Consider the following 14,548-nt stretch of genomic DNA (forward strand, 5'->3'; position numbering starts at 1 on the left):
TAACTTGCAGGTGTAGTGTATAGTGTGGCTATGCAGGACAGACGATGATTCACATCTCAGGGAGGATGGAGCAGGGTGTTGAAAGATTTCATTACACAACTCAGTATGCCATTTAAAACTTATGAACTATTTATTCCTGGAATTTTCCACAATATTTTTGGGCTACAGTTGACCAATGATAACTGAAATCCTAGAAAATTAAAGTGCACTGCAGGAGGCATTTGGCAAAGTGCTTAAGACTGGTTTGAATCCCACCTCTGCTTCTAATTCCAGCTTCCAGTTACCAGTTAATGTACACCCTGGGAGGCAGCAGGTAATGGTTCAAGTGATAGGATTCCTGTAACCTGCATGGGAGACCTAGATTTTGTTCTTGGCTCCAGGCTTAGTCCCTTCTCTGTTCTGAGCATTGTGGGCATTTGCAGAGTAAACCAATGGATGGGAGCTATCTTTCCATGTCTGTCTGTGTCTGCTTTCTGCTTCTCAAGAAAAAGAAAGAAAAAAGCCATGTGGTTCCTAAATGAAATGATATAAATTAAAAAATAAAAAAGAAACCATAGATAATGGTTGGAATTTAGCCAAGGGAAATTAAATTGGCAAATAAAAGAGCTGTCTGCACCTCAATGTTTATTGCAGCTCAATTCACAATAGCTAAGACCTGGAATCAACCTAAATGCCCATCAACAGTAGACTGGAAAAGAAATTATGGGATATGTACTCTATAGAATACTATACAGCAGTAAAAAACAATGAAACCCAGTTATTTGCAAAAAAAAATGGAGGAATCTGGAAAACATCATGCTGAGTGAAATAAGCCAGTCCCAAAGGGACAAATATCATATGTTCTCCCTGATCAGTGACAACTGAGCACCAAACAGGAAACCTGTTGAAGTGAAATGAACACTATGAAAAACAGTGACTTGATCAGCCTTGTCCTGACTGTTTATGAACAACTTAATACTTTATCCCTTTTAGTATTTTTCTTTTTTGTTCTACTTATTACTATTGGTTGAACTCTGTAATTAACACACAATTATTCTTAGGTGTTTAAAGTTAACTGAAAAGTGATCTCTGTTAAATATAAGAGTGGGAATGAGAGAGGGAGGAGATGTACAATTTGGGACATGCTCAAGCTGACTTGCCCCAAACGGTAGAGTTAGAAATGTGCCAGGGGATTCCAATTCAATCCCATCAAAGTGGCATGTACCAATGCCATCTCACTAGTCAAAATGATCATTTTCAGTTCACAATTGATCATAATGATAGGATTAAGATTCAAAGGAATCACACAAACAAGACTAGTGTCTGCTAATACTAACTGATAGAATAAAAAAGGGAAACAACGATCCAGCATGGGAAGCGGGATACACAGCAGACTCATAGAATGGCGGATGTCCTAAACAGCACTCTGGCCTCAGAATCAGCCATTAAGGCATTCGGATCTGGCTAAAAAGCCCATGAGAGTATTTTAGGCATGGAAAGCCAAGAAAGATCTCTGAGAGTGAGATCCAAGTGGAAAGAATGGGCCATCAAAGAGGGAGGTACCTTTCTCTGAAGGGAGGAGAGAACTTCCACTTTGACTATGACCTTGTCTAAATAAGATCTGAGTTGGCAAACTCAAAAGGCTTCCATAGCCTTGGTGACTCATGACAAGAGCCTCAGGTGATTACTGATGCCATGAACAAGAGTGTCAATTGTTTAATCAACAACAGGAGTCACTGTGCACTTACTCCCCATGTAGGATCTCTGTCCTTAATTTGTTGTACTATGTGAATTAACGGTATAGCTAGTATTCCAACAGTACTTTACACTTTGTGTTTCTGTGTGGGTGCAAACTGTTGAAATCTTTACTTAATATATACTAAATTGATCTTCTGTACGTAAAGATAATTAAAAATGAATCTTGATGTGGATGGGATGGGAGAGGGAGCAGGAGATGGGAGGGTTGTGGGTGGGAGGGAAGTTGTGGGGGCGGGGGAAGTCACTGTAATCCATAAGCTGTACTTTGGAAATTTACATTTATTAAATAAAAGTTAAAAAAGATAATGTTTTTCTAATTATGGGTTTAGGTAACCTCTCCTACAAGTAGTTACTAAATAACAACTCCTATAAGTAATTGGCTCTTCTGAAAATAGAAAACCCACTACAACTTTATTAGTTCTACTTTTCTTCAAACTAAATTGTGCATTAGGTTGAAATTGGGAGTGTGTCTGCCCAGGGAAGAGGTAGGAAGAATCATGTGTTCCAGTGATTCTCAATTTTCCGTCTTCTTCCAAATGAACCTTTGGTCCCTTGCTTTTGATCCAATCTAAGCAACACAAACTGAAAGCCTTGGTTCTCTAGCAGTCACACAAACAGGACCACTCTGGGTATGGAAACAGCGCTCCTTCAGGTGGAAGCACTGGCCGTATTGTTTACCTTGCTCTCCTTTAGAACCTTTGTTGCCTTTTTCTCCAGCTGGTCCAGGAACTCCTGGTTTCCCATCCTTGCCAGGTTTCCCTTTGGGCCCACAAGGTCCTAGGCAAAAACCAACAGTGCATTGCATTTTATCACAACAGGATAGAGGTAAGGTGGCTGACCATCCCAGTTAGCCTGGGACTTTTCCTGCACTCCAGGAAGCTCCTCAGTGGTGGGCAAGCTGGAATGATGGTTGGTTACCCAACTTTACTAAGAAAGGCGTTTGGTGTGGTAGTTAACATGCCACTTGGTATGCCTGCATCCCATGTTGGAGTGACTGGGTTTGAATCCTGGCTGCACTCTTTATTCCATCTTCCTGCTAATGTGTACACTGGGAGGCAGCAGTTATGGCTCAAGTATTGGGTCCATATCACCTATTTGGGAAACCAGGTTGAGTTCCTAGCTTTTGGTTTTGTCATGGCCTGGCCCTGGCTGTTGTGGGCAATGGGGAGTGAACTAGCAGATGGGGAATCGCTCTTTCTCTTTCTGCCTTTCAAGTAAATAAAGATAAAAAAATAAAAATTTAAAAATGAAAAGACTCTTAAAAATAAACCATGGGTATGTGAAATACAACAATTTAAAATTATGTTGCCATTTTAATTTATGTTCTTCCAGAATTCATTATGCCCATGCATCGACTAAACATAAATAATATCTCTCTCATCTCTCAGGTGATTCAGACACTTACTAGAGCATAATACTTCCAATCAGAAATGTACTACAATATGGTAGGACTATACAAAGGGGTTAGTTCAGTTTTCAAACACCAATATTTTGAAAGGATTTCGAAATCATTTTCTCTAACACTTAGCTATAGAAAGTGTTAGTCAAGTATGAATTCACAGAACTCAGGCATGTTCAGACCAATCATTTAGAAACTGTCAGAGTTCCAGGACTGACAGTTTTCTAGGGAGATAGATATAATACCTTAACCTTAATAAAAACAAAAAAATGAAACATAGTACCTTATACTGTATTTACTAAAGTTTATGCTACATATAATACTTCAGTAGATACCAGAGACTTGATTGTCAAGAAGTAAAATTAGTTCAATCCCAAGACTATTGTAAGAAAAACACCACTCTGTAATGTTTAATATTTTCCATGAAATTATATCATTTGCTTTCAAAGCTCTTTACAGGTATTTTGGCTCAATGACTTGCTGATGAACCAAGTCAATGCTGCCAGTCTCACACCTGGGCTTCCTGGTGGCCCTGGTGGGCCAGGTTCTCCTTGCATCCCTGGTTCTCCAGGTGGGCCAGGTGGCCCCGGACTTCCTGGGAGGGAGATGATCTGAAGTGTGCCAGGGTCTCCACGTACACCTATTGACGCAAACATAAGAAGATGGCTTCATTGATGAATTACTATCCATTCTTCATGCAGAACAGTAGTAAGGAGATACATTTACCAGGTGGTCCTTTTGGCCCAGTTGGCCCTGGTGGTCCAGTTGGTCCTGGGGATCCTGGATTACCTTTCTCTCCTTAAAAAAAAAGGCAATGTGATTCCATCTGAAACAGTGGGTTTCTTAGCTCTGCTGGTTAATAATGATCTCTAATGATAAAGGAAGTTATGATTGGAGGTTATGCTACATTGGTTCTATGACAGTGGCTACAACCAAATTATATTCATGTGGGATCTAGCATTTCATTTGGACCTAATCAATCCTGTTTAATCAGTATCTAAATAAATATACTCCAAATATAGGCATTAAGAGGTTGTATTTAGCATTGAAAGGGAAGGAGTTCACTTTCTGAATTAAAAAAACAATTTAAATTTAATATTAAAGATGATTTTAACACTTACTAGTGAATTTTTGTTGCTTGATTGTCAGTGTTATCTATATCCCTCTCAGCTTATTACTCTATCTTTATCTGTAGCATATAGTTCCATGTCAGGAGCTTCCAGGAACTCATCGAGAACATTTGCTATGTTGTGTACAAACTGCCAAGATTGCTTTTCTAAGTGTAATCTTTTACTTCTGTAAAAAAAGATTACCAATAGACTTCTATTTGCAGAAATACTCTTTTTTAATGAATCTCAAAGGGACCAGTGTTGTGGCATAGCATATTAAGCATCCACCTGCAATGCTGGCTAGAGACCCTGCTGTTCCACTTATGATCCAGCTCCCTGCTAATTTACCTTGGAAAACAGTGGAAAATGACCCAAGTGCTTGGGCCCCTGTACCCACATGGGAGACCTGGAAGAAGCTCTGGGTGCCTGACTGCAGCCTGGCGCAGCCCTGGCCATTGCAGCCATTTGGGTGAGCCAGCAGATGGAGGACTCTCTTTCCTTTCCTTTCCTTCCCTTCCTTTCCCTTTCCCTTTCCCTTTCCCTTTCCCTTTCCCTTTCCCTTTCCCTTTCCCTTTCCTTTCCCTCCCCTCCCCTCCCCTCCCCTCCCCTCTTCTCTCTCTCTCTCTGTCTCTTGCTTTCTCTCTCTCCCCCCCTTTCTTCACCTCTGTCTGTAACTTTGCCTTTCAAATAAATAAAAAACAAAAAAGAATATCAAAATAATACAAATATTACCTCTGATTACTTAACATTTAGATACTAACCATGTTATTAAAAGAAGAAATGTAGCAAAATAATTATGATATCAACCCTACTTTATAAATTATCCATTTGATATGAAAACTTGAGGAAGGTGTTAGGGTTTATATCCATGAACATGAAAGTACCTAAAAAATGAAAAATGGAATTTAATGGTTTATTTTTATGCAAAAATTTTTTAAATCCAGGTATATTAAGGGTCTTCAAGAAGTTTACAAAAATATCTATGTGGGTGCACCTGCTGAAATCTTTACTTAATATATGCTAAACTGATCTTCTGTATATAAAGAGAATTGAAAATGAATCTTGATGTGAATGGAAGGGGAGAGGGAGCGGGAAAGGGGAGGGTTGTGGGTGGGAGGGACGTTATGGGTTGGGAAGCCATTGTAATCCATAAACTGTACTTTGGAAATTTATATTCATTAAATAAAAGTTAAAAAATGTATTATGAAGAAATTATGCAAAAATGCTTATACCAAAATAAGCTCATCTTTTAATTTCACTTTCATGAGGGTTTTGAAGTACTCTTATGTATACCAGAAGAAGCCTAAATGTTTATCCTTTTGGAGATTAAAAATTTCTAAATAGAGAAGTACAAATTGATCAGTAATATCAGCTGATGATCTTATTCTGAAATTCCAAGAGTAGCTGAATATATTTTATGGATTATTTATTTATTTGAAAGGCAAAATTAGAGAGAGAGAGAGATCTTCCATCCACTGGTTCACTTCCCACATGGTCACAATGGCTAGAATTGGGTCAGGCCAAAATCTGGAATTCCATCTGGGTCTTCCTTGTGAGTGCAGGGACCCAAGAAGGACTTGGGCCATCTTCTGCTGCTTTCCCAGGCGCATTAGCAGGGAGATGAATCAGAAGTGGAGCAGCCAGGACGTGAACTGGCACCCATGTGGGATGCCAACACTGGCAAGTACAGCTTAAACTACTGTGCCACAATACTAGCCCTGCAATATATTTTTAAAAACTGATTTTAAGACAATACACTTTACAGGCCAAGTGGCATAAAGGTTAAGACACTGGTTAAGATACCTGCATCCCATATCAGAATGCTTAGGTTGAATCCTGGCTCCTCTCATGATTTCAGCTTCCTACTAATACACACTCTGGAAGGCAGCCATGATGGCTCAAGTACTGGGTCCCTGCCACCTACATGGGAGATAGGAATTGAGTTCCCACTGCGTGCATTTGAAGAGTGAGCCAGTAGATGGGGGGCTCTCTGCCTATCTGTCTGCTGTCTGTCTCTCTGCCACTCAAATAATTTTTAAAAGAATATCCCTTCTAATTGTTTATTTTTCCAAATTTTCTTCAGTAGAGTCTTTATCCAGTTTTCAAAGGTTACATCTTTTGATTCGGAGGCTTGGGGAGGTGATGGATGTCAGTAATTTTCCATAGGCTACCTGCCAAGCCACCCAGTGTCTAGTGAGGTTCTTTAGAATCGATTGCTTTGATTTATTGTTAGCTGATTTGTTCTTAAAATGCCAGTAGTTGAGAGCATTGAAGAGGATCTCCCTTAATAAAACCTACCTCACCTTTTCTCAAAACTAGAAAAACTTCCTGCATGGACATGTGGCTTTGTTCACGCTGAATATGCTTTTTATTTAGCATCTCTGTGATAATACATTTCTGGTCATACAAAAGAAATGCTAGGGAAATTAACAAGCCAAGACAATGAGTCACATGTTTAAAACCTTATTAAAATGATAGCATACTTATAACAGTATCAGTACTCTCAAAGGTACTCACTTTCAACTCTCTGTTTCTAGCTTTTTCTAGTTTCCACCTTTAAATGACAAGTTTAGTTTTTAAGCCCCATGAGGTTGGAAGCTAGAGAAATCCTCCTCGCTCACACTGAGGTCCTGCTTATACTAACCCCAACCGTCTGTGGTGACCACAGGGGCTCAGTAATCATTCGTGTGTCCTGAAGTATGAATTACTTGTAATCATATTCGCATGCAAGGGGCAGTGCATAAAGACAGTACCTCTCATGCCTGGAAATCCTCTGAAGCCAGGATCACCTCTGAGCCCTGGAAGTCCAGGGGCACCAGGCGCTCCCTATATGTCAAATAAAAAGGAAAAGAGCCACAGACAATTTTTTTTTTAATTGTAGCACTCACGGCAGTGTTTTCAAAGAAAATAGGATAAAATATTATGTTGGATGACAATGAACTGAAGTTGAGAGACATAACTTGTGTTTCACCTGTCTTTAACACCTAGATCTTTTCTCAAGTGTGTTATAAGAAAAATAAAATAAATCCTGCCCTTAAACTCAACAGCAAGCATACCTTCTGATGTTGGTGTATGTTGTCTTAGTGTTGAATAAAGTGAGATGCTCTGTGTCCTAAATGGAACCACCCAATACTGGGGACCCTTCAGGCACCAGACTGACACCCTGAAAATTATTCAGGTTTGTGACTTTTAAAAAATGTTTATTTTGTTTATTTGAAAAGCAGTGTTACAGAAAGGAAGAGACATAGTGATGAGAGAAAGAGGGAGGGAGATAGAGATTGGAGAGAGAGAGATTGGATTTGTAACTCTTGCAATAACAATGGAGCCCTTGTTGAATCATAGCACTCAAGCATCAATCTAAGCTGGCAGATGCATAAATTACCCGTGATTAGAGAGGCTAGAGAAATAACTTGTCCGGGGATGCGGGGATGGGGATGTAAAGGGATTGTCAGTATAGAGGGTTTTGTTTGTTTGTTTGTTTGTTTGACAGGTAGAGTTATAGACAGTGAGAGAGAGAGAGAAAGGTCTTCCTTCTGTTGATTCACTCCCCAAATGGCCGCCACGGCCGGAGCTACGCCGATCAGGAGCCAGGTGCTTCTTCCCGGTCTCCCATGTGGGTGCAGGTGCCCAAGCATCTGGGCCATCCTCCACTGCCCTCCCGGGCCACAGCAGAGAGCTGGATTGGAAGAGGAGCAACCGGGACTAGCCCATATGGGATGCCTGCACCGCAGGCAGAAGATTAACCAAGTGAGCCATGGCGCCGGCCCTAGGATAGAGGTTTTGACAGCCACATTTGGCAAAGAAACAAGGATCCGAGTGAGGAGGAGCACTTCCTCCTTTGAGGTTCACATTAGTTGCTCTTGTACTCCTGGGATCCTCAAGTGCATCCACAGGAGGAAGGAGCAGAAAACAGGACTTCTTGAAAAGAACTGCATGTCAAAATATGTGTTATGTCTACTCTCACACAGTCCATTTGAATTGAGACACAGCACTGGTACTCAGCAACAATGAGCTGAAGTTCATGAAAAATGCTGAGAACAAAACTGGTCATTGAGCCAGCTGGTTTTAGAGCAAGAACAGGAAGGGACTGTCCTATTGCTTGGATAAGGTGGAATGAGGTCCAAAGGGAAGGAGAGCAAACAGACTCACTGGCTTCTGAGATGTGGGTTGTTCTCCTGAGAAAGTAACTAGCATGGAGGGCCTGGTGCCAGCTCCAGCCCTTAGAAGGGGAGGGAAGGGTCCTGAGAAAGGAGAGAGCCAATTTTGCCAATTTAGAAAAATTATCTTTCAGGGTCAATGCTGTGGCGTAGTAGGCTAAGCCTCTGCCTGTAGCGCCAGCATCCTGTATGGGCACTGGTTCATGTCCCTGCTGCTCCTCTTCCAATCCAGCTCTCAGCTATGGCCTGGGAAAGCAGTGGAAGATGGACCAAGTGCTTGGGCCCCGACACCTATGTGGGAGACTCAGAAGAAGCTCCTGGCTCCTGCTTTTGGATCAGCTCAGCTATGGCCATTGTGGCCATTTCAGGAGTGAACCTTTGGGGAGTAAAGATCTTTCTCTCTGGCTCTCATTCTCTCTGTAACTCTACCTTTCAAATAAATAAATAAATAAATCTTAAAAAAAGAGAAAAATTATCTTTCAAGTGCAAATGTAGAAGCCTATGACTGTGAATGTCCCCAGAAGATGTAAATGAAAATCACATTTCCGAGCCTGATGTAGGAGGCATTTAGATGGGACTATAGGATTGTTGGCAACTTCCAAAGAATCACGGAAGACATGAATGACATCTACATACTGGAGATGAGAAAATTAAAAAAAAAAATTATGGCCGGCGCCATGGCTCACTAGGCTAATCCTCCACCTAGCGGCGCCGGCACAGCGGGTTCTAGTCCCGGTCGGGGTGCCGGATTCTGTCCTGGTTGCACCTCTTCCAGGCCAGCTCTCTGCTGTGGCCCGGGAGTGCAGTGGATGATGGCCCAAGTCCTTGGGCCCTGCACCCCATGGGAGACCAGGAGAAGCACCTGGCTCCAGGCTTCGGATCAGCGTGATGCGCCGGTCGCAGCGTGCCGGCCGCAGCGGCCATCGGAGGGTGAACCAACAACAAAAGGAAGACCTTTCTCTCTGTCTCTCTCTCTCACTGTCCACTCTGCCTGTCAAAAATTAAAAAAAATAAATAAAAAAAGAGGGGGTCTCCTTTGTGGCCAAGTCCCTCCTGGCCAGGAAATAGTGCCCCTGTAAAAAAAATATATATATATATATAAGGTTGATTCTAGAAACCAAATACCAAGAGAGCATAGATGATTCCTACAAGAAGCCATGCCAGAGTACCTCGCTGCCTGCCACTGAGAGCCTAGTAGAGGAGGAAGTCTGAGGTACAGCATAGATGTAACTCCCTAGGAATCACTGAAGCACAGGTCTCTCCACTGTGTCTCTGTGGCTGCTGCGCTGGGCACCCAGGAAGGCTTTAGAGCTTGGTGCATGGGCAGATCAAAAGGCAGCTCAGTAAGGGACTAATTCCAACCTGGAGAGTGAACTCTGGGCACACTGAGCTGCTTGTAAATGTTTCTTAAATAAACAATAATGCCGTGCTTCTTCACATAGGAAACCTTCCTGATTTCTACGAACCCTCTAGCCTCCTTGTCAAGTATCCTGATTCCCACCTTGGACTCCAGAGATAGAGAACATGTGTTGGGTCACTCACATGCGCATCCTCATCTGTTTGCTCTGAAAACTCCTGTCCTCTTAGCCTCTGCTTTTCTTGTTTTCCTGGCTAATGCTTTTACATCCTTCAAGACTCAGGCCAGACACCTTCTTCTCCAGGAGAGAGGTCTCCCTTCCCTCCACAGACTGGATTAAGTGTTCTTTCGCAGCCCTCTGCCATTCCTCTGACCACACAGTGTGGCAATGACCTGTCTCCCTCTCTGCCACCCTTCACCGTAGTGTGGGCTCCTGCAGGGAAAGCCCTGTACCCTTTTATTTTCTATCCATCAGTTCGGGCAGGACACTCAATAATAATTGCTGAACCACTCTCATCTGTTCAACAGCTGTTCCCAGTGTTTTATGTAAACAGAGGAACTGGCTTATCAAATATGCTGCTAAGAGAAGCTAGGGATAGTATCTGGAGGGATCTTAGACTAGGAGCATGGGAACAAGATGACATCTGAGAAAGATACTTGTAAAAGTTCTGCATTTATGGCACAAAGTAACCTCAACAACAAAAAAGACAGGAAATAATGGAGAAAACTTAGTAGAAACTCATGAGGACAAAGCACACGGGCTTTCGCTGACAATGAGGTCAATGTGTGATAATAGTGTGGTGCTGGGGCAGCCAGAGAGCCCAAGTGGAATTACAGGTTAGATTCCTGGTGTGGTGGTCTCCAGACAATAAGATCTTCTCTCCTTTAGCCACTCACTTCAAAGGTGAGTGCTCACTTCTGTTCGTCCTTGGAGCTGCATTTTAAGGGGAGATACTGGCAAACTAGGATCTATTCAGAATGGAGGCATGGTTCATGAGTGGTTAAACTGAATTAGAAAGAATCAGGTAATTATCCAGTAGGAAAACAATTGGAAAGAAATGATAGCTATTTACAAACGTTGGAAGGTATGTTGAGGGGAGTAAGTCAGACATTATAGGATAGTACAGATCACTGGTATGGCATATTGCTAGAGAGGAGAAAATGACAATGTCATTTAGAACAATTCTAAACTCACAGCTGCCTTTCGAAGAGTCCATTCTTGAACTGTTCAGATCCTAAACAAGCAAGGTCAGGACTTCTGTAGAGGTGAGTCCCATATAAAGCAAACTTTTAGAGGCGTCCTAGAGGCCAAATATTTCCAATTCTTAAGATTCTTTGATTTCCCAAACTTTCTAGACTCTGTATACCTTAGGCACACTGCACAGTTGCATCACAAAGGAAAAACTGTTGCTGCTGTACATCCAATCCTGTTTTCAGACATTTGTGAACATCAGCCACATGAGCCACTCAACAGATTTACAACAGTGGACTAATACTCGACGGTAATGTCAATTTTAATAATACTTACAATATGTAATATAACATACAACAAATATTAACTATGGCAATATTATAGAATATTTAGCAATATAACAATATCAATTACATATTAATTATATATAATCATATGAAAGTAATTTTCTACACTCACCGGATGACCTGGCGGTCCCATATCTCCTATAGTTCCAGGTGGACCTTTTGGACCAGGGTGGCCCACAAATCCTTTGTCTCCTTTTATGCCTGTTACCTGACTCCCTGGAGGTCCTGGGGGACCAGGTTCACCTGAATTCACAAAGAGTCTATCAGTGTTGTCAGTAAGGGAGTCTGGAAGTTTCTATCAGTGATCCACACAAACCAACTGCAAGCCCTGTGCCTTATCATGACCACAGATGCTCTTTTCTATGTGGGGAATGACAGGGTTGTGGCAAAGACAGACCGAGATAATGCCAGGAAGCCCTGGTACCAGCAGGAACTGCTTCTGCCTGATAAAGGTCTGGGCCTGTGCCTGGGACCTGATGCATAGAAGGAGTCCAGCAAATACAGATCTCTCTCTTGTAGGAGCATTGACTTGGTATTTACTAAATTTTCAAACAGGCCACTCTGTCTCCACACCAGCAACAGCTGAGCTGAACTCCAGGCCAGGATGAGTGGGTATGGGAAGAATGGAGAAGGCCAGGGAAAAAGAAGCAACAGGAGTAACATAGGGAGAAGGTTGAGAATCTCAGGGATCAAACATTATTCTCATTCTTTAATTTTGTGTAAAAGTAAACCCTCTACCTGGGTTTCCCCTTGAGCCGGGTGGGCCTTGATTTCCTTTCTGGCCAGGGATGATTGCGCCAGGCAGGCCTGGTGGCCCTGGGAGTCCTGCTGTGCCTGTGGGTCCTTGAGGCCCTGCATCTCCCATGGACCCTTTCCTGCCAGGCGGGCCGGGCAAGCCGGGAGCTCCCCTGTCTCCTTTGGCCCCTGCAGAGGAGAAGGCTCAGTTTTGAAAATGTTCCTACAGTTTAATCATGTAGACATTTTTTTAAAGAGGTTGGTAAGTGAAATCTAGGTTTATAGGAATTGAGTTCAGACTCAGCTCACCCTCCAACTGGCCATTTGATATTAGCAAAATCATTTCTCTATTATCCCTCTCTGTTGTCCTATTTTAAAAATGCAGGTAATACCTGTCCCAGTTCAGTTTTTTTAAGGTACAGTGAGATAATATGAGTATATTGATGAAAATTCTGAAGTGTTATGAACTCTGATGCATTACTTAAATGCAAGCTGCAAGTATTAATATCTGATGAACTTTAATTACAATGACATGATTTAGTTCACCTACAATTCAGTGGTGCATAAAAAGCTAAATTTGGTGGCACTGCTGTGTGCATCTGAAGTAATGTTGGACTAAACCTAGACAAAAAAGCAACAAAGTTGCCACCCTTATCCTGTCCTCTGGGTAATTCTCTCCCATGATGTCTCTGGGAGAGACAAATGGGGTTGAAGGTTTGGACTTGCCACAGAAGACCCCAAAGAGGCTATAACTTAATACTAATATTTTTCATTTCAGAAACCTTCAAAGATGCTTTGACATTCATGAAGGAAAAACATTATGTGACTTGAAAATATCTCTCTCTTCTCTCTCCTTTCTCTTTGTTATTCTAGAAACAGCAAGTGGCAGGGATGAGGGCGAGGCTGGTGGCTCATGGGAAGGACTTGGGACATCGTGTGGTAAAGACTTAGAGGGATGAAGAAGATAAGATGGGTGGACACTAAATCTCTAGCCCTGTGTCTACCCACATTGCACGGATGTGCTCTTTGACCAGTGTTGAGATGACCTTAGCTCACATCAGGTTCTGGAGTGTTGTCTTTGAATGGCAATGACGAGAAGTTCAGAGGTGTCTTGGATGGTACATTCCATGTTCATTAACATGATTGCTTGTTCTGCAATATGATTTATTTTTAGGGTTTGGGAGAACTAATGAACTCTTCTCTTTATTTCTTATCCTAGAGCAATTGAAGCATGTAAGTATTTACCTATGTAATTAGGCTATTGGTTATTATTATTATTATTATTATTATTTTTGACAGGCAGAGTGGATAGTGAGAGAGAACAGAGAAAGGTCTTCCTTTGCCATTGGTTCACCCTCCAATGGCCGCTGCGGCTGGCGCATCACGCTGATCCGAAGCCAGGAGCCAGGTACTGATCCTGGTCTCCCATGGGGTGCAGGGCCCAAGCACTTGGGCCATCCTCCACTGCACTCCCAGGCCATAGCAGAGAGCTGGCCTGGAAGAGGGGCAACTGGGACAGAATCTGGCACCCCAACCGGGACTAGAACCCAGTGTGCTGGCGCCTCAAGGCAGAGGATTAGCCTATTGAGCCGCGGCGCCGGCCGCTATTGGTTATTTTTGAGGCTTTTTTTAACCTTAGGTATGATCCTCTTTTTATCAAAGTTGATTTCCAAATAAATGCTAACATGTTCTTACACCAAGAGATTTAATGGTGAGCTTAACCAATGAATATGAGCCAAAAGAGACTCTCCTTTTGACCACAATTTTAAAACTAGATCTTGGATCAGGAAAAGGTTTCATGCTGATGAGGGGAAGGAAGGGCTTGGGAGACATGGAAACACTGAGCTCAACCAGAAAGACACTTGGATCATCGAGAAACAAATGGAGAGGCCAGCGCTGTGGTGTAGCAGGTAAAGCCGTCGCCTGCAAAGCTGGCATCCCATGTGGGCACCAGTTCGAGACCTGGCTTCTGCTCTTCCAATGGAGCTCTCTGCTATGGCCTGGGAAAGTGTAGAGGATGGCCCAAATGCTTGGGTTCCCTGCACCTGCATGGAAGACCCTGAAGAAGCTTCTGGCTCCTGGTTTCGGATCAGCCCAGCTCCAGCCATTGCAGCCATTTGAGGAGTGACCCAGTGGATGGAAGATTCTCTCTCCTTTTCTCTCCCCACCCCCATGCCTATGCCTATGCCTATGCCTATGCCTATGCCTATGCCTATCCCTCTCAGTAACTCTGCCTTTTAAATAAAAGTAAATCTTAAGAAAATGGAAAAGAAAATTCCTGTCTACTTTTGTCCTCTATGTCTTAGGCAAGATACAGCCCCTGTCCACATCAGTTTCCCAGTAGCATCAGGCTACTCTTTGCTGGTTCCCATCAGCATCAGTAATTATAGGTGTTCACTGGGTTGAGACCTCTTCGTGTATAAAATACTCCTCCCCAGAGGACCCATAGCTGAAAAGGCTCAATAAAAAGGCATATTTCTTCTGGCAGGTTTCTTGACAAAATGGAAGCTATGAA

General features: G+C 42.6%; 1 protein-coding gene and 1 long non-coding RNA gene across 9 annotated transcripts in view; one reads left to right on the top strand and one right to left on the bottom strand.

Annotated features, from left to right (window-relative positions):
• The window catches only part of LOC127491686 (uncharacterized), a 46,689-nt gene that overhangs the window by 16,552 nt on the left and 15,589 nt on the right, over positions 1-14,548 (top strand). The gene's annotated exons all lie outside the window — the stretch shown is intronic.
• The window catches only part of COL4A3 (collagen type IV alpha 3 chain), a 155,089-nt gene that overhangs the window by 14,866 nt on the left and 125,675 nt on the right, over positions 1-14,548 (bottom strand). For 6 of the 8 annotated variants that reach the window (XM_089328920.1, XM_089328921.1, XM_051849085.3 and 3 more), the window contains 6 exons: positions 12,037-12,222; positions 11,411-11,541; positions 6,999-7,071; positions 3,863-3,934; positions 3,651-3,776; positions 2,416-2,514 (listed from right to left, as the gene is read on the bottom strand). In XM_089328920.1, the coding sequence (XP_089185046.1) occupies positions 2,416-2,514; positions 3,651-3,776; positions 3,863-3,934; positions 6,999-7,071; positions 11,411-11,541; positions 12,037-12,222 (687 nt within the window). The remainder of the gene's footprint in view (positions 1-2,415; positions 2,515-3,650; positions 3,777-3,862; positions 3,935-6,998; positions 7,072-11,410; positions 11,542-12,036; positions 12,223-14,548) is intronic. The other 2 variants (XR_016231407.1, XR_016231406.1) reach the window with 1 other exon arrangement.

This window comes from Oryctolagus cuniculus, chromosome 3 (assembly GCF_051225735.1).
Source record: "Oryctolagus cuniculus isolate XC-2025 breed Fujian yellow rabbit chromosome 3, ASM5122573v1, whole genome shotgun sequence".
NCBI classification, from domain to species: domain Eukaryota; kingdom Metazoa; phylum Chordata; class Mammalia; order Lagomorpha; family Leporidae; genus Oryctolagus; species Oryctolagus cuniculus.